At 43.2% G+C, this 23,812-nt stretch overlaps 1 protein-coding gene across 4 annotated transcripts in view; it reads right to left on the bottom strand.

The window, feature by feature from the left end:
* Window positions 1-23,812, bottom strand: part of PPM1L (protein phosphatase, Mg2+/Mn2+ dependent 1L) — a 120,648-nt gene that overhangs the window by 27,932 nt on the left and 68,904 nt on the right. For 2 of the 4 annotated variants that reach the window (XR_011142825.1, XM_068954329.1), the window contains exon 2: window positions 14,127-14,297. Coding sequence is in view for 3 of the 4 variants with exons in the window: in XM_068954329.1 (XP_068810430.1) it covers window positions 14,127-14,297 (171 nt within the window). In the remaining variant the exon portion in view is untranslated. Of the gene's footprint in view, window positions 1-14,126; window positions 14,302-18,909; window positions 19,168-23,812 lie in introns of those variants that run through there. The other 2 variants (XM_068954330.1, XM_009668535.2) reach the window with 2 other exon arrangements.

Below are 23,812 nucleotides of genomic sequence, written 5' to 3'. Positions count from 1 at the left end.
GGGAAGTTAACCACCGAAAAACAGAAGCACTTTTGAGCAGCCTCTCCATCCTCCAGGCCGCTCCCGACACCGCCTCAACTAATCCAACGCAGGAAAACAGGGAGCACCTCCACGGACTTCGCCATAGCCTAACACGGAGTGATTCATTTCTTGTCCTTCCAAAAAACAAAAAAATTAATACAAAAGGAACCTTCATGTCACTTCAAAAGTCGATTTCTTGGCATTGCTCCTGTATTTAGGTTCACCTGACCACCACGCTCACTGGTTTAATACGAGAGAAGTAAAAATGTTGAAAACGGATTTTTTTTTTCCCTGGTTTAAGTCTCCCTCTCTCCAAATTTCCCCTGGCTATTTGATTGAAGTACAGCATACAGGTGAAACACACTTTGCAGATGGGCTACCGCATTTTGCAATAGTTAAATCTTCCAAGCAGCCTTGCAGGGATTTGAAAAGAAAACGAGACTGTGCTAAGGCCTGTATTCGAGAGGAAAAAAAAATCTCCTGCTAGCATCTGTCTGCGCGCCTTAGTTACCCACAGCCTGAAATATGGTTATGGGCAGCCAGTTTAACACAGTCATTTGCATACAAGCTGCAAAGTCTAATTATAAGGTCTCTTGAAGCACTCCAAGCAAAAATGAGTGTCGGCGCTTGCAGAGCGTACCGCATAGCTACAGCGGCCACACACGTTATGGATCCTGCTCCTAGTATTCCAAAACGTATTCCTATAATAGTGCTAATTAGCTGCTAAATAATCCAGGCAACAAGAACAAACAGAAACTCCACGGTCCCTGGAAGGGTCTAGTGTAGGGTGACATTCAAAGATGTCCGATAAAGCAGACAGGCCATAAAACCCAGCTCATTTACTCCACTGAAGCAACAGGTAGCACTTGCAATTTTCTTACTGAAAAGTCCAGGTTGTATAAACTGAAAAACAATAGCTTCACCTCAATCAATAGTAAAACTTTTTGCTTTCTTGTAGGAATTTCACTTAGTTTTTTTTACCCCCAATCTGTGATGGTGAAATTCAGAAAGACAGAGATTCAGATCAGGATTTTTTTTTTTTTTAAAAACATTTTCTTGAAAGCTTTTTCTTCAATTCTTAGAACTATACAGCACAATTAGAATTTGGGGGCAATTTAATGCAATTTAGCTACTTTGAGCTGGAGGCATTCCTGAGTAACGCTAACCCAAGTCCATGCAGGTTAATTTAGATTGGCAATTACGCTGAATAATCTCAAGGCTCACAAATAGAAAGTTGTGGCATTTCTGTTGGGTCGACTGGCAAGCAGGAGGAGCCAGAGGATGTAACGTCCCTCCTGATCCTGGCAAACTTCTGACTTTCATCATTAATGAAAGTCAATAATATGAAGCTTGAGCGTTCAGGAAAAAGCTGTAAGATTTCCTCAGAGAAAGATATGGGTGTTCAGTGAAAATAACAGTACTTTACCTTTTCTGAAGAAGAGCAAGATAGAAGTTTAAAAACTAATAAAAACATTAATACAAGTTTTGCAGGAAGACATGCAGCACAATCGTCTTTGTTGGGACATGTCCCAGATGTTAAGAACTGCTGCTCTGGGAGTGAACACATCCATCAGGAACCTTCCAAACCTTTAAGAAACCTTTTGCATCATTAACGTTTTCCATGCAGGAAGGTGACTGCAGTTTCATGCAACTCTTTGATCAAAACCAGCAATGTAAACAAAGCTACTGGGTTTCTCTGTGGAATTTACTCCGTGCATACTCCTCAGGTAGCAGGCTGTTTGCTAAACCTCATCTCTCCAGCAATTTAGAAGCCTTCTCACTTCATGTTTGCCAAAAAATCCTTAATGAAGACATTATTTAATCTTCCTTACCTCATGGGGAGTAGCACCAGCCTCATACTGCCCGCTGCTGTAGACCAACGCAGACACTCGGTACGTGTGCGGTTTGAAATCCCCTCACAGGAGACGCAAGGGGTGCACAGTCCAGAGCACATCTGCTTCAGCAGTACCAGACGGACAACTCTTACCAGCTTCCAAGCCAAATAAACTTACAATTATGGAAATATATCAAATTGGAGTGTAAACCAGAATCTGCCTAACTGATTTTTAAAAATTCCATCGTTTTAGTGATTCCAGACAAATAAAACATCCCATAATCACAGTGCCAAAAATATTTTAACGTTTTACGTTCACGATACTCAGGAAAGTAGCTGCCGCTGAGGGATGGCTCTGCCGTTCGGGCAGAGGAGCAGCCTGTCGGGGGCAGCAAAGGCGCTGGCACACACGTGCAGAGTCAGAGCGTGTAGGGGAAGGGCAACCTTCCTCCAGGATGGCCGAAACAGCCCCCGGCTACACCCGAGCAGCATGCTCTTCAAGCACGTGCTCTGATAACAGCCTAAGAAATAAAACTTTGTTGACTCTTGCTTTCTTACTTGGTCTATAAAGCTAGGTAACAGTGAGGCAGCAGGCAAGCACAGGCCATTTATGCCACTGGCTAAAAAATTGCCCCACAGCTCTGCATAGACATATGGGACTGACCTTTCCTAGTTAGAAAATATTATACTAACACTCAGTAGACTTTTTCTAACGACATGAAATGGTAACTAGATGGGTAATCGAGCGGAAAAATTAAGATCAAAATGAAAACGCTGTTTGAAAAGAAATTCCACACATTTAGAAAGATCTGATTCGTGCCACGTTCACTGTGACAGACTCCTGCGATCTCCAGGCTTCTTTCTCAAGGCTGAGATCAAGACCAGAACAATTCATCTGAAACAACGGAAGTGGCCTGGACTTTCCCGAGGTGCACGGACCATAAACACCAGCCTTAGAGCCTCAGCTATAAATAAGGTACCAGCAGGTAAGGCACGAACCTTAACTCAAGACATACAATTAGTATGTTCTTCGCAAACAGGATAAACAATGCCTGGTTTATAGATGCTGCGCACAGCTCTTGATCGCTCACTCAGCACCAGCCTTAACAGGACAGAGCTGTTCAAAAATCCCTTTTTCGACTGGCAATCGTATTCGGCAAATCGTTGTTAGCAGGACCGCGGTGTCCCTTGGCCCTCGCAGCGGGGTTTTCTGCAGGACTAACACAGCCCACCTATCAGATTGCAGCTCATGGCACTGAGGACCGCTGTACGTAACCATCACGCTTTTCAGCTGCCCCTGTGGCGCTTCCATGACAGGTCGCTTGCATTAACTCCTGAACAAATAAGAAACTTATTAGTACACAGACCGAGCTGTAGAGTGAGGAGGTATTTAAGACCTATTTATTCAGTGCCCGAGGTGCATCCTGAAATTACCAACACGCACCCCGTCTGAAGGGATTACGATCTAACGTGGTATTTCACGCGCTGGCAGAAGACGGGGAGCGAGAGCAGGAGAAGAAAGGGACAGGGAGTGAGAGCATACCAGAATCACAGATGGCTGAAGAGGTTCGTTCTTTCCCTGGAGACCCGCACTCGGGACACGTCCACTACACCGCGGGGCTACGCGTCTGGGGCAGCCTGGCCCAGCGCTACTGCTGACGGTACTTCTCTCCTTGTGCGTTCTCTTCTCCTGAAGCTTATCCCTACTTTTATCTTCCAGGTCAGCATATGGAACGCTACTTTGCACATTCACGAATGCAAAAACTCTGTATTTGCTGACTGTCCAGTCTGTCTGAGAAGAGCTGTCCCCCGGGAAGGCCCCTGGCAGCAGGCAGCTGGCCGGCCACAGTCCAGCACTGCGGGCGCCACGGCACGACAACTCTCCAAGGAGAGGCACAAGCAGCTGGCAGCGGGCAGCTGCCAGCCATAATCCCAGAGCTTCAAGGAAAAGACGAAAACGCAAAACACCACCGATACTGCTGCAACTCAACAGCTATGGCTGTTAGAAAGGTGTTATAATACAAGGAAGAGCCAGTTTTTGCTCGTGTATGACCGGCTTCTTTCCCTTAATGGGCTGTTACAGACTATGGACAGGGTTTTTAAGACAGCTTCACTCAGGAAGAACAAGCTGCCTTTTACTCCTGCTCCTTTGCCCTCCTCCATCCAGCCAGGTATAACCCTGGCCTGGGTGCACAGAGCAGCGACGGGCCCGAGCGGAGCGACGCTGCTGCACCGCAGCGAGCGCAAGGTCAGCTGACACACGGCTGTGTGTGCGAGTGCAAGCACTCTCCAGAAATACAGAGCGCGCCATGTATCAGCGTGCACATGTATTTTGCGGTATTACGATGTGGTTTTCTTCTTAATGATTCTCCTACCAAAATGTTTTCAAAAGAGCCTAAATGCTAGCTTTAGCCCATGCTATGGCAATGCGATGAGCAGAGAAACGGAAGGTATTCATTTTAATACAAATACAGGAGTCTAGCAGCTGCAGGCGTTTATGCTTGTCTGGGTAATGATGCAGGAAAATGGAATAAGGATCTCCAAACGGTCCGTCAGGTTTGTAGGCAGAGAAACTTTCCCTGCCTGCCCTTGCCGTTCACAAGAGTCCGCCAGCACACACCTCCGCACCACTCAGCGGCAGGCACAAGCACCACGTACAGGGGTGGCTCCTGGCCGAGGCCGGGGACACGTTCCCTCGGCCCTACGCCGCGTCTCCAGCAAGCTGCTGTCTTCGCATGCTATCTCTGGCTGATGCTTTTTAATTAAAAAAAAAAAAAAGAAAGAAAAAAAAGATAAATCCATGCTCATGTCTTGTCTTTCCATGCAACACTTCCAGCTGAGGTTGAAGAAAAATGCCGTGTTACTGAGAGAGACCAGCTCGAGCCCTGGTGCCTATCAGCTCCATCTAAAGGCTCTTGAATGAAACCTGACCAACTTCCGTAACACAAATCTCAGAGAGCGGATTTAAAAGCTACGTAAGCTCTGGAGAATTAAGGCTTTCACCAGGCCATATATACAAATAGGGGAGAGAGCAACCCGGCTGCGGTAAGGCAGCCTCCCTGGACAAGCTCCCTTGGAAAGCCCCTTTGCCATGCAGAGGAGCAGCCTTTTCAGCACACGGGAGGCACCAAACCGCTCCTCCACGGGCCCCGAACTAGAACCGACTCTCTCGCAGTTTATGACTGAATTACGTAAGCATCTAAAAATAAGTTTGTGCATTTAAGATGCTTTCCAGGCACATATATATACACCTTCTCCTTATGGGAAATTCTGCAATATGTAATTCTACTGTAAGTTTTAAAAGACATCCTGTGAAACATAACGGAAAATGCAATCACTAATACAACATGATGTAAATGGTTTCAAAAGCATAAATTACTCACAACGTTCTCTATCACATTTATAAGTTTTTGGACATCTCTGTACAGGACTTTGCTGGGTTGTTTCCTCCTTTCATGGAAATTTGGTGCCACTAGAATGTTTTTATTATTGTTTTAAATTGTTACAAATATATAAATACCAAAATGAACACTACATGGCATTTATATAGTAAGACTGAACATAGTTACATGTACTCGAGCAAAACCAAAGCGCTTCACATGACCAATAAGAAACTGGCAAACCTACCGACACAGTCCTGTAGAAACACCACTGCACTTAAACTACACAGAAGCAGACATTGGGTAAAAACCCAGAAAACAAGTATGGACAGCATTTCTCTCAATGCTAAAAGATCTACTGCTAACTGACACATTTAAATAGCTAAGCACACATCTAAAAGTTGATAAGGGAGTGACGAACATTTCACATGCAAATAGGCACTTAACCGCCAGAGCACTGCTACTGTTCTGAGCGTCTCCTGAAAGGGTATAATTATATGGAATAATAAAACTTTATTTTATTTGAATAAAAGAGTAAAAGGTGCTTGGGCAGACTTAACACCTATCTATTGCTCACTAACATTGCCAGTATTCTGCAAAGCTGGAAGACCACAAAGTGTTGTACGAGTGTATCCGCGCAGGAAGTGAGAATCACGTGGCTTCTACTGCAGCTATGCAGTAAAACATAATGTAAATGATTTTACGTGTCCACCTACACAAAGACATTTAGGCTGGCATTCCTCTCCCAACGAGAACTGTCTGCTTTTATTTACTTGTGAGTGAAAGCTAATTCATAGTCAATGAAACGAAATAGGCACATTTGGGATGTGATTCTTCACAAACTCAAGTAAACGCTTAAAATGAATCAATGAATCACAGCAGAAATGCCCGTTTCTCTCTGCCGACTGGAACAGAGCTCCAGGAAGCTGCCTCAGAAGTTATGCCTATAATGTAAACATCTACACTTAAAATGAGATGAACCCTCCCCTAGCTGACTGCCCTGCGATTTTTGCTATAATTTACTAGTCCTCAGTACAAAAACAGAGCATTGATTCAAGGTGTCCAAGTTTAACGTATGCCTGTAGCGTGTAAAAGAAATAAAACTAAATATGGCCACGAAAGCGTTGAGCATAAGGTAGAAATTAAATTAACTCAGTAGTAATCATTTGGCTATAAAGACTAAAAATCGTTACTTGTATTATTTGGAAAAAGCTGAATTCTCATTAGCAGCAATCAAAGATTAACAGAGCTGAGTTGTTTTAGATCACGTTCTTGCAATTAAATATCTAAAAATCATTTAAAACACAAAGTCCAGCGGGAGAAAAAGCAAGCAAGTGCAGGGCCCCGCAGACCACAGCACTCTGCTCTCCACCCAAGCAAGCCCCCACTAGCACAGCCGTGACTCTTGTCTCTGATGCACTCGAGCAAGGCTAGTTACCCATCTGCTGCGCCAATGTGTTGGTAGCAAATCAGAAAATAAATTTACTAGATTGCTACAATGCCGCCAAGTGGTACTCAACAGCCACAGGTAATTTCCATCTAGTAACATTTCTTGAGATAATAGAAACATGCTGTTTAATATACAAATGCTATGCCTGTACGTGCTTTTTCTTCTTAAGATGAGGTTGTTTCTGCCTCTTGTCTTCCTCACAACTTCTTTACAGCTCCCCTTTTTTTGCCCTTGTCTATTTGGTGCAATCCATTGCATTTGCAATGGCTTTTTTAAATCTTGTGTAGTGTATGACTTTCGTTCTTGCTCTTTAAATCCCTCCTAAAATCTTCCTTACTCCATAAAGACTTTCAACAGTTTTTCAGACCCAGGTCATTTCATGTTTTGCACCGTTACCTTTTTATCGCAGGAGCATTATTCCTGTACGATTTTGAGATTACTCGCATCTCCTCCTGCCAAAGCCATGAGCAGAGCACACCCATGTCCTCCACAGATGGCCACCTCGTCCATAACGGCTGTAGCTGGGATTGCAGGAGAAACATTCCCGAGACTCTTGATCGGGACAAGGATTTAAACTCCTGATGAGACACCGCTGTTGACTTTGTGTTACTGCACTTCCCCAAGGACTGAGCCCTGTGTGTAAAGTACCAGGCAAACACGCATCAAAAACAGGGTCCAATCCTAAGCGCGTTTTAAGACAAGATTTTATTTTTTTTCTTTTTAAAAAAGGTGGTATAACAATCCCAGCATTTCTTTCTGCATTTGTAACAGGTGTCTAGTGCGCATGAACTACCTCGACATAAACATCACAATAAAGACAATTACTTCAGTTTTACTGTGACGTAGAATAACGACGACTTCGCCTGGCTAAGCTAAGAAAAGTAAAGCCAAGTTTAAAAAAAAAAAATTTCTTTGCAGTGAAAAAAAGCAAGTCGCTTATTATCCCCAAATATATAACATTTTGGGGGCTATTTTACTGCTTTAATTTTCTCAATTTCTGTTTGTGTTACTGTAGGCAGTTTCTCTGAGTAAAAAACGCCTGAGCTGACCTAAACAGAGCAATATAATTGAAAAAAGGCCAGTCAAACTGCCTGAACCCGCAAACGATTGAAGTTAACCTTTTCCCAGAGCAACCATGTTAGCATGGACAAATGTTTGTGTGAAACAGATGGATTTGCCAACCTACTGGACCGAAATTTAATCCTGGATATTTTTGCTCTTCTGTATTTTTGCCAGAGGTGGCAAATGCTCAAGGGACTGGGTCTAGGCAAACTGAGCTGGTTCCAGCCCTGGAGCTGCAATGAAAGTCAGCAGTTTAAATTTATGCTCGCACCTAGTTTTTACAGCTGCAGCTAGGAAAACCAGAACCAGTCTTCTCTGAGGCACAGAAATATGGACTAAATAAGAAGAGGTGATTTAACTCTTTATCCATTCCTTCTGCACTAACTTCCGCAGGGATGGAGGGGTGGAGGGCGACACAAGGCACGCTCTGGAGGAGCGCATCATTGCTAGGGAGAGCGCAGGGCACTGGCACATTTCGTGCATGTAGAGTACAACCCCTCTCCCGTCTCCTTCAGAGACGGACTGCAATATGCTGTAGCCCTAATGGCCACATTTTATCTCAGCAGAAAATAAATTCTGTTGCTAAGGTCAGAGTATTCAAACTATTCGGGATGTGATCTGCTATCATAAAAATATACTTTATGAAAATAACCACTGACAGAGGAGAAAAAAGGGAGCACGGTACTAAAAATGAATGCATGCATGATAAAGGATGCTTTGACTGCTGCTCGTGCTCCTTCCTGACAAAAGGAAGTCCCTTGCTCCCTTTGGGCCCGTTCCTTCTCCCCGTCGTTCGAGGCTCCTTCCAGAGCCACCCGGACAGACGCAGCGGCAGCAGCCGCCGCCGTGCGGAGGTGTATTTGTGCCCGTTTGGCACCTCTCTTACCATTGCTGCCTCGCAAGCTGCTGCAGCTCTAGGGGCGCTACAGCTGCCTCCCCCGGGCAGCTGCAGGGAGACGCCTGGACCCCCTGCACCCACCGGCGCTGCCCCTGGCTCCAGGCTGTTGGGTGTCAAAAGTATCTGACATCTCTCGTGGCAGGGAAAGATCAGTTCCCCGCCTGGGCGGATGCTGGAGTACAGACCTTTGTCCCGGTGCTAAAAGCATGTTCGTGGCAAAGCTGCCACAGGCTCTCTTCAGGTCCTTTGCAAAAGGTTTCTATAGGGGATTATATTTTACCAAGCAGAAAATGCATAGAACAGTACTAGCCTCCATAAAATTAATAAACTGTGCTTCTTTGCCAATCTCTAGTGCCACCTCTAATCCCTTCTTTGAGCTTTTAGAAAGTCTAGCTTCTTCCTCCTCCTCCCAGTATGGCTTCTTCTCTGAACCACAGCTCTTCCCCCCCCCCGCATCTGCTTCCTTTGACATGGGTTGGTCTTAGAGATGCAAATATAACCTTACCTATTTGTATCTTTTGCTCAAAACTTCTTAGGAAACTGTTAGATCTCTCTCCTTGTTTTTCCTTTGATTTGATTTGTTCTTTAGGGCTTCAGATGTGACTTCATTTTACTGTTACCAATATTTTTATGTTAGCACCTAACAACCCCGTTCAATATTTAGAAACCCAGTGCAGTAGTCATCTGTGGCAGCAAAAAAAAAAAAAAAAAGGGGCTTCCCAATGAAGTGATAATATAGTAACACAATAAAACAGGGGTGCGATCCAAACAGCTCAGTGACACTCAGCCAGGTACAAGCTTTCCGGTCCCCTCTGAGAAGATGTATAGAGTAGGAACTACCTGCTTTTAATACATGTGGCTCCAGGAAACGTGTGATACAACAGCAAAGACTAGCTAAGGAAATGTCTTTCAGGCTGACATCTGGCTGAGGACACAGTGCCTAAATGTCAGTATCTTTCATGTATGCTTCACAGTAGAGCAAAAAATCAAATTCTCCTCTTTTTTTTTTTTTTTTGGTCGTACACTAATGAAACTCAATCTCTGCAGGGCTTTGGGGAAAAGGGGTCATCCATTAAAGAAAAACCCTGTTGACTACAATATTAAAATATCACCAGAATCTCCTAGCGGGCTTTAGCTAACTGACCCATGGGAGGTTCAGTGCCAAAGTGCCTTTAACTATCCCAAACTTTTATTTGTACAGAGCTGTCACTGACCACCCCAGACATTTAGAGATGCTGTAAAGAGAAGGAATAGGATTAACGTCCTATTAGGACAGAGCTTCAAGGGGAAAAAAATATCCTTGCGCAAAATTAATCCAGCCTTAGCTAGTCAAGAATGCCACTTTTTTAAACTAATGGATTTAAAGATTATGAGAGGATTTGAACCCATCTGTCCCATTTGGCCTGGTTTCATTTTATAAAGCTTTCTTAGTCAAACTTCACTAAAAATCTTGTCAACAATTGACTATTTTTAGAAAAACTCATTTTATTTGGTGGCTTTGGTTTACTGATTCCTAAAGAGAAAGATTTACAAAAAGAGGTATTAGAATGTCAGGTCCATTGAAGCTGCACGTTATTAATGTTGTATGCTACGTTATAAAGGCCAAATTAACATAAAAGCTGTACCAAAAGCCCAAGCCATTTTAGTGGAGTTCTTCTGTTTTAATCTGGCAAACAGATACAGTTGCTACTGAATCCTACACAAAGAAAGGACACTCGCAACCGACAGAATGATGGAGTTGAGGGAAGGAACCAGAATAATCAGTTTAAACCCATTTCAAAAACTTTTCTTCTCTCTAGTGCCCCAGTAACTACAGCACTTAAGTACAACGTTCACCAATTTTCCCTAAAGAATTCACTGAGGAAAGAAAAGGTGAGGGCAAAACGCGTTCCTGAGAAGATGACAGATATTCAATTGAGCTTTAGAGATGGCCAAAGGAAAGACGCAAAAATAGGGACTTAGCTCTGACTGCAAGGACAAGGGCCCTTAAGCTTCCCTTATCCAGTGCCTGAAAACGCATTCATCATCAAACGCTCCCTCTGCACGGCTGCAGACCTGCAACCGAGCCCTGCCCTACGTGGGGCTCACCTTGGGCAGGTGTATCTAAGCAGAAGGACAACGGCAAGGAGCGGAGTGCCAAGCACCAACACCAGCAGCCCTAAACCTCCTCCAGCTGATGCATCAAGAAAAACTTGCTTAGGTGAGCGGGATTACTGGTGGGTTTGAGCTCTGTGAGCCCTCAGAAGAAGGCCTTTTGGGGAGGAACGTGTTTGGAAATGCTGAATGCGGGGAAGTTGAGGGGTGCTGCAAAGCTCAGGGCAGAGCCTCAACTGTATTGTCCTGGACGGAAAAGGTCTCCTCCCTCCAGTAAAGCAAGCTGTTAGGTTAAGGCTATGCAAAGCATGAGGAAATGCCCTTAGCAGATTTGCATGTAAACACAGAGATATTTCCACCTTGGCATAAGTGCTAAACTATTACACACAGACCCTTGTTTCAATCAGCTACCGAAGTGAAGCTCTGTTTTGTCACATACCTTAAATGTTTAACATTTTGTTTCCCTGGCTGACTCTTAACAGAACTCCAACGGCTTATGATTACACTAATTAAACACTTGACAGTGGTCCATGGGATGGATTTTGTTTACATCTCACAGAGTCTCCTGCTAGACAAAACTGTGTTTTCCCCATAAATGATAATCACTTATTTTCACCATTTCTGTTTCTTAAAGATTGCTTTCTTCAGTCTGTATATACCAAGAACAGCTTCATCTTCTTATTAAATTCACTTTGATATGGAAAAAACACTAACAAAAAAACCGTCACCAACGCAGCAGCTCTCACATTGAACAGCTCAAGAGCTTGGAACCACGAATATCTGCTGTAATTACGTCTAACTGCACCTATTCTGTGCTCTACTCACAATCAGATCTTGCTTCAGGACCAGGTAGCACCATTTCTCCCCTTGCAGTAAACAAGTAACATGATTAGAATGATAAGCTGGTCCCATCTCAGTGTTTTAATCCCCAGAGGTCTCTCTACCTGATTAGGAAGCTAAAATTCTGACTTTTTATTTACAGTGAGTTGCTCTCTCCCTCTATTTTGAATGTGTGTATGTGCTGAGCTTTTTCTAAACTAGTCATTTATGCAGCATCTCATTTCTGCATGATTGTTTCTTTGCATGATATAAACCCCCAAATGTGTGTTTCAAGCAGTTTTGATCTTATTTTCTCTGTCCAAACATTCAGTTTTCAATAAAGAAAAATGTTTTCTTTTTTTTTCCTGACAGGAGTTGATTATTTCCTCCAGTATCTTTTTTTCCTTCCTAACAAATTTCTATCCATCAAAATGACTGCAGAGAGGAAGTGACCAAGTAAGCATGGCAAAAAAAGAACTACATGATTCATTGGCTGGTAAATTCGGTGTTAAAAACGACAAACAGATTTCGAGGGGAAAAAAAGAAAAAGATAATTCCAAAGCTTATTTTTTATGCATCATTTAAAACAGGACATGATTTAAAAAAAAAAAAAAAAAAAGAAATCCTGCGCCCTTATTTTAATTGCTTTGTCCTTCAGGAATTCCTATGACTCAGTTCTTTACGTACATGACATGTATAGTCCACAAATGGCACTGTAAGTTGCTTGAGAGCTTCTGAGATCAAAGGAGTTTAAGAGAATCAGGCTTATTTATTGGGTGACTGGGTGAATATCGTTGATAGAGTAATAGAGCATTTTAATTACTTCACATTACTAAAGCACGTAGTCCTTTAAAGTATCCAGAATAAACAGTCAACAAATGTCATTGTAAGTTGCTTGAGAGCTTCTGAGATCAAAGTACTTTAAGAGAATCATATTGGCAGCGAACAGGAGTCTGAACAATGTTGATAAACTAGTTCAAGTGAAGTATTTCAGGCGACTACAGCGTAAGTATAAAGTAACAGGACAAAATAACAGAAACTTCTCAGCACTCAGACTAATGAAGAGAAACTCAGATGATGGCAATATTAGCAGACTGACATCTAACAAAGTTCAACAAACTACTGATCCACTGGGAATGGTATCTGGCAAATACGACCTAAATGGGATGAAATACCCACATATGAGTTCCAGGCTTGTGTCAAGAGGTGAAAGAAAAACCTCAAGCTGAGCTCAGAATGGTTTCCAAAGGGTGCCATGGTGCCCAATACAGTCAAGAGAATAACAAAATAAAGTACCTTCACAGTTTACCAAAAAAAAAAACAAACCACACCACACACACATACATACACGCACACAAACGTCAAGTGGAGACACTTGACACTAAGAGACACTAAGTTTAAATTCTCTTTTCACACTACAAAGCATATTGGGGCTGGCTAGTGGGACCACGAACAAAAGGCGACAGTGCGCTCCACGTCCCATCGAAAGTAGGGAGAACAAACAGAAAGTGGAGAAACCAAAAGCAGTTTCTTCTGGTTAGAGCAAATGAAAGGTGCCATGAGATGCATCCCTGGAGAAAACAGAGTGAGCCAGGCATGCATCAGCCTAATGTGGAAAACGCGCGGCTCACCGTACATACCTCCTTACACCTTGCCAAATCCCTCGTCCAGCTACCATGAAAAACATTTCACTGTTGAAATAGTAAACTGGTGTTTTTCTTTGATTCTTCCTTTACAAAGTTGTGTAGCTAATTTCAGTTCATCTAAACACTGAGAAACTTGGTAAGATTCAGGGGATTAGGCAGATACATAGCCATATACTGATGGCTATTTTGGAAGATCAGCCAAAAGCATCATCAATAGCTGATTTTTCACCTACAACTAAAGCAGACCATCAGAAAACTGGAAGGCATTTCTAACTACATTAAAACAAAACGCTAGTAAAATCCCTATTACCTATAACTAGGAAAATGACCCAAATATTTAGACCACCAAGACACAAATACCACAACTGAAGACCCCTGCCATCTCCTGTCTGTGAAGACCTGTGTCAGAGGCCTCCAACACTCTACCAGTTATCTTATTTTGGCTAGCTACCTGCATCATGAAACATTAAAGATCAGACTCTGTGACTACCAGGTACACGCTTAGCTATGCAAAAATTAGTAGTGAATGAGAAAAGAGCAACGTACAGGGCATGCGCTTGAAAAAATGTTTTAACAGGCTTCACAATCCACCCAAACTATATTTTGTAACCTGGCCGCAAAACTTGCAGCGACAATAAAAAAGCATGGCCAGATCAACCAGCAACAGAACATTAGAAAGGACAAAGTGCTGTTACTTTTCAGCTATTTAGTATTCCATAACTTTTCAGCTATTTAGTATTCAATAACTGAACTGGAAAATTTTCTATCTCAACTTGATTTTTAGGAAAAAGAAAAGTTTTACTAAACTTTGAAAGACACAGTTCAATTTGTGAACTCAAGCACTAGTATTTTGAAGACAGACTGAAAATGACTCCTTTTTTTTCCCTAGTAAAACATAACTGAGAAAGAAATACCAATATACCTGCTTCATCATAGGATACAGTCAATTTTTCCAGCATTTCTCGATCAATTGATAAAATCTGCTGTTCCAGAATGGTTTGGTAAGACAGCACACTGTTCTCTTTGTCTTTCTCATAGTCTTGCAGATGTTGTTTCAGGACTTCAGGCAGGCGGGACTTCACATATTCTGCTGCTGACTATACGGAAAAGAGGCAAAGGTTTAATGAGTATATTTTCTTCTGAAAAGCTTCATGCCTACCCATACCCCTTTTTAACTTAAAGCTTTTTCAAACGTAACCCATCACAATAAAAACCTAGAATTGAGTTATAACGCCATTCTTTCAATCACACCTGTCATTTCCACTAGTGCTTCAGTGACAGATATCCAGTGCCAAAACGAACCCCTGACTCCAGACTTACTTCTAGGGAATAAGGGATGTAAGTGACCAAATTCCTCTTTGCTGAAGGAATATTCCTACCCTTCAAAAGGAAGTTGATGGTGTAACTTTTGGTTTTGGTAATCCCGAAACAGTTACTATGCTCGACTTGACGCACACCGTTAAGAGCTAAACTTCGTATTGTAAATGTGTTTTGAAAATATAAACACAGATATAACAAATATTATGTCTTTATTCTAAATTTTAAAGCTACAAGTAACAGAAAGGAATCACTTCACCTGCTATTGATACATAACCAAGTTTGGACAGGAAGATAGTAGTAAATCTTTAATAGCATTAAAAAATTTATATATATATATATAAATATATACATATATATATACACACACATACACACACACAGAGAGAGAGAGAGAGAGAGAGAATTCTTTTTGCTTTTTTTTTTTTTTTAGGACTGCTCAAGGCTATAAAGCCACAGAAATTAACACCAGGTGGCATGGTTGTATCAAGTTGCAGAGCCTTGTGCAAAAATTTAAATGGCAGTTAATAATGAGAGCGGTTGCCTCCGCCTGGGTGTCCACATCCCCCAGATCAGGGCAGCTACTGAAGCGGCCACTTTGCTCCCAAGGGGGCTTGGGTGGGACACTGTGCTAAGCTTCACAGGACAAGCTTGCTCTCATTCACTCTTCCGGGAGAAACACAAATCAGCTTTCCACTTTTTAAGCACTAGCGTCTCTTATGAATATTAACCTCCCACTGGACTAGAAAGTCCCTCTTTCTGGCCTAATTTTTTGTTCTTCCTTTGCATCTCTGATATAAACTTAACTGAGGAAGAAAGACGTAGCACAGGCTGCTGCCCCGTGCTCCAGCTTTCTGCCACTTTCAAGACAGAAGGGAAAATAAATGAGAAAAAAATTACACTATTGCAGGCCTGGAACTGACCAGAAGTTACCCCTACTCAGCAACATGCTCTCCTCAGGAGGTTTATATTTAGATTTTCAAAGTCAACTGCCGATTAAATTACCATCTTAAAATATCACTGAAGTTGTGTTCAATTTATCTGCAAGCTAAGCCATGCAAGACCAATAAAACTATTCCGCAAAAAGTAAATTAACTCTCCACATGAGAACAACATATTTAATACTACATCTTAGTAGTATTTTCTTCCTGGAAGGGAAGGCCAAAAGATACACTGTATACTAATTATTTTAGTGCCCTATAAAAATATCAGGGTCAGGCAATTGTAATTAATGTTTCCTTTGAGAAGAGGTTGTACTCCGCACGGGGAAAATTTTGTGCTGTCCCTACTGCAGCAATGCCAGAAAGCTGAAAACAAGAGTTTATATATATTCATTTTCCGAAAAATGATTTGTGCCATCTCAGTGAATACTTGCATACTACTCTGGCTGTAAACACGTACGAAAATATACTGCTCCCGTCCCAAAGATCTTGCAATTTAAGTAAAAGTCAAGAGACAGATGGATACAAGCAGATGGGAAAACAATTGGGAACAACAAAACAATACTGGTCAGCAGGACAGACCATTGTTGTGAGCCGGGTGAAGCCCAATTGCCCAGTTCTTCATTGGCATCAAGGCCACAAAGCATCCACAAAGGAGAAACTGGGGCCAGAGAGCCCTTTCTGGGAGATATTTGCACCCTCTTGAAACATCCCAGCGAACGTTGCTGCAATCCGACTGATACGCTACATTTGAATTCATTCCTCCTATCACTTCTGACACACAACCCTAATGGATACGTATTTCCAAACCCACGTTTAAGAAACTATTTTCATGCTGAAGCATTATTCTTAGCAGGGCAGAACAGAGACTGCTCCTAAGTCAGGAACTGCGGTTTGCTCGCCCAGTCCTTAGCGTTGATGGATGTCAAGCACATGACTTGTAAACTAATCTAAATACAGAGTCAACAATTTTTTCAATAGATTTTGAAATGGCTATTTCAAGTGTAACCTCACCGAGAAACAAAACACAACACCACACACTAAGGTAGCTTAGTTTGCTACCTTCTACATTACTTCTAGACGTCATTAAAAATATAAACCCTAAAGTAACCAGGAAACCAGTATGAATTACTCTCCTTTTCTAGTACGGAAGGTGGATGAGCCACGTTTGAATAATTACATCCCCAGTTGCACTGCAGTAATGAGATACATAGTACTATGTTCTGCTCAGTACAAAAGTATTTTTTTCTTGTTTTTAAAAAGTCGTGTTCAGTCTTTGGAATACTTTAAAAAATGCATGTGTTTGTGTACGCACTTGGTATAAACAACATTGACGGTCTGGATTAAGAAAAAAAAAAAGGAAAGGAAAAAGAGAAAAAGGACTTCCATATACCTGCCACGTGCACCTCATTTATGGTTTCTGTTATTGCCTGCAGTCTTATAGAGGCTCGTTTGCTGGGACGCAACGCAGCAATGGCTGGTCTTGGGGCTGCCTGACGGACCTGGTCAGCCAGCCCCCAGGCAAGTCCCCGGAGCATTGCTGGGCTGAGTCCTCCCCACTCCTTCCCATGCACGCAGACCCCACAGTACAATCATTACATCCACTGTCAGTAATATTTGTGTTTGTGTCACTGAGAGAAGTCAGGGAAAAATCCACTTCACTACTCTGAACCTGCAAAACAGCTTCATCCTCTCTTTCTCCGTAGAGTCATCCTTACTCCTGCAGGAAGGAATTACAAACCTAGCTACTCCTGGAAACATCAGACCTCGGTCATTAGCTGCGGGTACCACTAACTGCGCAACATCTGCTGATCAGCTTTCCCCACCACTATCTACACCACGAAGCAACCGGGAGCCGCAGGGTACTGCAGCAGTGAGGAAATATGGAGAAATGCTGCTGCTGCTTGTACCAACACCTCTGCACTCCACATGCACAATGGCTTAGGTGGCCAGCGGCTCCCTTCACATCTAAGAAAAAACAAATGAAACAAGAAAGGTACCTAAGTAGAGCCTTAGGGCTTGTTTGGAAGCAGAGATGGCACCCCCTTGATCCTTGGTCCTGTTGGCATTTATGACAGTTAGCTTGGAAGATTCACGTTTTGGGGGCGTTCCTACCAGGCCACCCAGGCACAGGTTTGAATTCCAACCAGTTCCAGCTCTAAGGCCTTGCAGCGTGTTTTGGGGGAATCCTCACACAGATCACCGCATCAAAACAGCAGCAGAACCAAATGCAGAGAACTCACTTATTTCCTGGCTTAGCCACAATAAACCCTCATCTCCTGGCAGGGATGTATCCAGTTATTTTATAAATGGGCGAACGCAGCATTCCCTACAAATTTTTTTCCATTCTGACACAATCAGCCCAAACGAAGTAAAAGATTGACACCAATACCTTAAATGACTTTAAGGAATTTCGTTTTACCACAGAAAACTTACATTTTACATATGTAAAACATAATTTAAAATATCAACATAAAACAAAACGTACTTGCAGAGCTTCTTCACGTTAATTTTTCTCTATTCACTAAAAAAAAAAATACATAAAAATCACATGAGGAAACACTGAAATCCCTCACTGTGTAACAACCTGAATCTCAAATCTCAAGGCAGTATCCTTCTGTAACTACCTATTTTTCCACTTTTGTTTTTTTCAGATTGATGAGGCATGTATTTTCAAAGTGAGAATTTTTATAAACCATGCTAGCCGTCTGCTGCAACTTGCTCTGCTTTTCTGCCATATGTCCTTCTGGGAACTCCTCTCCATGTGGGGAAGTAAAGGTCCGCAATGGTTAATGAAAGGTTTCTTTACGAAGCTACTTCAAAAGTCAAGCGGCAGCTCGATCAAAGAGTTCTCCTTACGCAGTTGTACTGGGTAGTTTCAAAAAAGGCTTTCAACACGCAGTAAGGAACTGAAGAAAATGGCAGCAGAACATATATATTATGTTCTCTTGTACTGCACGTTTCAAATATCATATATAGCTATCACACACTTCTGCTGGCCTTTTTTCCTGTTCCATCCCATTGTAATTAAATTGCTTCTGTGAGTAAGCGTAAGCAATAGCTTGTATTGCAAATGACACACCGGTGAATCCTGCTATCCCCCCAAACTCAACAAAACCATTATAAAACAACAAAAAAAGCCAGCCAGAAGAGACCCAAAGGCAGAAGATGAGTAGAATATTTTGTTTGGGAAAGATAACCTCCGCCGTAAAAGAAAGTTGCAGGCTTGTTCATTTTAATCACATTTGGCAGACTGCTACAGCTCAACACGTTTTAGCGCCTGGAATTACCAATCTGCTCGACCTTTAAAATTCAGGTTTTCACCAAATTCAGCAAATTCAGTGACCTCACATACTTCTGACACTCCAAACCCTTTGACCCACTTCTTCAACAGCCCATGGGGCAATCAAGCAAACTGCATTAAACCGTGTATCGGCAAGTACATACCGATCTGTGGAAAACCTTCTCAAACTGGCGATAACCTGGGAGTTGCTTGCTGTCCTCCAGCCATCCCTGGCAGCAGCCGGCAGTGAAAGCTGGACAGCGCAGCCGGGAAGAGGAGCCAAGTGGCAGAGCGCCGGTGCCAGCTCCCAAATTAGAGTGCTTTCCACAGGCGAACACCTGGAAAAGCATGATGGTCCCAACAGCAAAACCACACCAATGCTGGCAGAGAAGGTGCACTTCCATGGGTGCATGTGGAAGAAGTGAATTACTCAATGTGTTCATTAAGAGGGTAAACGTTAACCAGCTCCACAACCCTGTGAAAAATGAGCTGCTGCAAACAGCTATAGAAAGATAAGCACACGCCACATATAAAGCAACTGAAGACTCTAATCAGCTGGAACGGCCATCATTTCTAAACACAGCTTTCCAATATAAGAAACTGGAAGATGAAGACCTTCTTGTCTCAGACCCCCACTCCTCATCGACTCCAGTGATTTACAGAGAGGGGAGGGAAATCCCAAATTTATGACCACAATATTCTTGAGATAATTCACTCCGTCTGTCCAGCTACTGCAAACATTCACGGGTGAACAGAAAACGCAGCCTTCATGTTGGAGCATGGTCTTGCTGGCATACCATATGTAAACCGCTGACAGATTTAAAAAACAATCACAATTCTTCTGTTGCATCTTCCTGCCTCTTCCTTTCATATGAGTTTCTTTCCCCTTCAAAGACATGTGGGTCCTGTTATCATTTTGCTGCTTTTTCTGGCTTTTTTTTTTTCCTTTTAAGAATTTTAAAATAAGCCATATTATGAGTATTAAAAGATTCCATTTTAACATGAGAGTTCTTTAGACTAAAGTAAGTAATGTCACGTAGGTCCGAAAATTATAAGGTGTAATTATTGTACCTGTGCAACCTAATAGGGAGTTTGAGAGAGTTTCCAAAAACATCTAGATAAGAGGCAGGATGCCTGCAGTCCATCAAAAAGACTAACAGAGCCTGACATGAGCACCTATGGTATCGCACGGTTTTGAGCGGCGACCACACAGCGCATTTAAGGACTTGTAGGGTAAACTGAGCTGCAGAGTGCTGCCAACACTTGGAGCCTGAAAGCACAATTATCACATGAATAAATGAAATTATCCAATTAAGAAAGACCAGGATTTGGATGAGGGACTTTTCAAAAAAAATCTAAGAAAAGGAAGGTAAAAGACAAGTTGGATGAAAATGACTATTAAAAAGTATTTTAGATTATCGAGGGAGGAAAACAACATAACATAGACGAAGAACGTTAAGGGAGCAGACAATCTCTGAGACTTGACAGCACAAAAGGATTAACAGGACACAAGTCAAAAGAGAAAAGAAAGTATAAAGTGCAAATGTTTGCTTTAGAGAAACAATGCAACAGCTGAAGTGCAAAATATCCCAAAACAGAAAAAAACGTGCAATTAACCTGGCTAAATCGTAAGCTGTTCAATGATCTCAAACTCAAGAAGGAAGCGTGCTACAGAGTCAGATTACTATGTGAGTATGAAAGAATAACATAAACGGAGATTAAAGTAAAAAATGACATAGAGCTAACAAAAATAGCAAGATAAGCTTCTGCATGTCCATCTGTAATAAGAGAAAACCCTGGCAAAATGTTGGTTTACTGCTCAGCAGAGTAGAAAAGCTATTGACAGATGATACTATAAACGCTCAAGTATTTAACGTCTTTTTTGCTATAGTACTCACTATCTTTACCTTGCTGTATTCAGCTGGCAGTTGATATCACAGGCAAGTAACTAAACTCTAAAGACAGAATAGGGAAAGAACATGTTAGAAAGTGTTTATAAAGACTGGGTATTTTCCAGCTAGCTGGGCCAAATGAAGTTCATTCAGGTGTACGTAGGTAACTGGCTGAAATAATCTCTTTCATGACCTCTGTCTTTGAAAATTCACAGAGGCTGGTCAGGTACTATTTGCCTGAAAAGGGCTAGTGTAGGCTCCACCTTTTAAACAGTATAAAGAAAAAACCAAAGAATTACAGACCAGTCAGCTCAACTCTGATGCCTACAAAAATGGAAAAAAAGATCAAACGATTCCTAAATACAAGAAAGCAACACAATTTGCAAGCCATGGACAGTGAAGTGGTTCTCTCGGGTGAGAGCAGGCATGTTAATTCAGTTCTCGTCAACTGTAGTCTACGGAGCAAATGTCCCCTGGCTCATTTCACCAAATATGCCTAAGCTTAAAAGTCTTAGCATCACTGATCACGTCATCAGCCTAGGTAAATTTTTCATGCTGTTCTCATAAGCCTTAGGGGACCCTAGAGAAATAAGGTTTCTAGGTAAATTAGGATCACAGAATGGCCAAGGCTGGAAGGGACCTCTGGAGATCATCTAGTCCAACCTCCCTGCTCAGGCAGGGTCACCTGGAAGACATTGCCCAGGATCGCGTCCAGGCAGGTTTTGAATATCTCCAAGGAAGGAGACTCCACTACCTCTCTGGGCAACCTGTGCCAGTGCTCTGTCACCCCCATAGCAAAGAAGTTTTTCCTCATGTTCAGATGGAACTTCCTATGTTTCAATTTGTGCCTGTTGCCTCTTGTCCTGTGCTGGGCACCACTGAGAAGGGTCTGGCCCCGTCCTCTTGACACCGTCCCTTCAGATACTTGGACATATTGATCAGATCGCCTCTCAGTGTTCTCTTCTCCAGGCTGAAGAGTCCCAGCTCTCGCAGCCTTTCCTCAGAGGAGAGATGCTCCAGTCCCCTGATCATCTTTGTAGCCCTCCGCTGGACTCGTTCCTGGAGCTCCATGTCTCTCTTGTACTGGGGAGCCCAGCACTGGACACAGCACTCCAGGTGAGTAGAGGGGGAGGATCACTTCCCTCAACCTGCTAGCAACGCTCACCCTAACACACCCCAGGATACCATTGGCCTTCTCGGCCACAGGGGCACACTGCTGGCTCATGGTCACCTTGTTGTCCATCAGGACTCCCAGGTCCTTCTCTGCAGAGCTGCTTTCCAGCAGGTCAACCCCCAGCCTGTACTGCTGCATGGGGTTATTCCTCCCCAGGTGCAGGACCCTGCCCTTGCCTTTGTGGAACTTCAGGAGGTTCCTCTCCGCCCAGCTCTCCGGCCTGTCCAGGTCCCTCTGAATGGCAGCACAGCCTTCTGGTGCGTCAGCCACTCCTCCCAGTTTTGTATCATCAGCCGACTTGCTGAGAGTGCACTCTGTCCCTTCATCCAGGCCACTGATGAATAAGTTGAGCAATACTGGACCCAGTATTGACCCCTGGGGGACACCGCTAGCTACAGGCCTCCAACTAGACTGCACCACTGACCACAACCCTCTGAGCTCGGCCATCCAGCCAGTTCTCAATCCACCTCACCGTCCACTCATCCAGCCCACACTTTCCAAGTTTACCTATGAGGATGTGATGGGAGACAGCGTCCAAAGCCTTGCTGAAGTCCAGGTAGACAACATCCGCTGCTCTCCCCTCATCTACCCAGCCAGTCATTCCATCACAGAAGGCTATCATGTCCCTTTGGTGAATCCATGCTGACTACTCCTGACCACCTTCTTGTTCTCCACATGCTTATTGAAGCAGATATAAAAATTCTGCCTTCAGACTCACATGTGTCACTTCGGGTGATTTTTAATGGAACATACGTGCATAAGCCCTGACTCTCAAATCTCACACAAAGCATTTAGGATCTGAATCTTCATGTTCATCAGCACGAACCATCAATAACCCCGCTGCAGTTAGTGGAATTATGCTGAGGCAAGCCCATTGGAACAAGAACACGAAACTATTAATGGTTACTCAAAAGGAAAATACACAATAGCAGAACTTAATCTACTTTCAAGAGCATTACACAAGACCCACAAACGGAGCTAAGACAAACATTAACAATTTGCCCTCTAAAACAAGGAACTATTTAAAAAAATAAACATGTCAAAAGAAACTCCTTAATCGAACTTTCCCTTAATATAAAACTGTGGTATACTTAATATGTTACTTATATTACAAAGTTTCTTTTCCCCCCAAAAATAAACATTCAAGTGCATTGTTGCGGGAGGCCTGGGAGGGACAGCTGAGCCGACCACAGAGCACCCTCACACTCTGGTCCCCACAGCACTCCACGCTTCAAGAAAGGCTCGGGTGGCGGTACAGCTGTCCCTGTCACTTATGAACGGGTTCACAATTAAAGGCCAGAAACAAATAGCAAAGTTTAATATGTATCACTGGTACTAATAACAATTAAAAACTAGTAATAACAGCAATAGTAGTAATATACGATTAATTAATCAGTAACTATGCATTCAACTCCCCACACCACATGATTCAGTAAGAATTACAGTATTTACAAATACATATATGAGCTCAAACCGGTAAGGGGAAAGGTGACTGGTGGTTACACCAGGAGGCGTTGGGAGCGGGGGGAAGAAGGGACAAGGAGGCCATGCCAGGGGTAGGGGGGTGCCGCTTCAAGCTTGAGGGCTCCCGAGCAGGCCACAGCCGAGCTGGTGTGCTGCTTCGGTTACTGCTCCTCCGGGGGGATGGGAGGGTGTACTCACATGTCCACTGATTTTAGGGGCGAGGGGGGGGAGGGGAATCCCCCAGCTGCCTGACCCAGCGTCCCAGGCCAAGGGGCACGGTGGCACTGGCTGTCCCATAGCCTGCTGGGCAGAGATCTTCCCTCAATTGTGCCGGGGGGGGGGGGGGAGGGCCTTGAAAAAGGCCGCCTGGTGTCTTCAAGCCTCGACAAAGGCCACTGAGGCTGCTTTTCCCCCAGCCTCTTCAGTGAACTCAGCTCCTCTCTTTTCCACCCTTGCCACAAAAGCCGCTGCTAGGCTCGCTGTGCCCCTTTTATACCTATCCCGCTTTGGGCCTGCAAGCAAGCGATTGGTCGAGTT

This window comes from Struthio camelus, chromosome 9 (assembly GCF_040807025.1).
Source record: "Struthio camelus isolate bStrCam1 chromosome 9, bStrCam1.hap1, whole genome shotgun sequence".
NCBI lineage: Eukaryota > Metazoa > Chordata > Aves > Struthioniformes > Struthionidae > Struthio > Struthio camelus.
The sequence above is the reverse complement of the archived record's forward strand: the minus strand, read 5'-3'. Positions and strand labels throughout refer to the sequence as shown.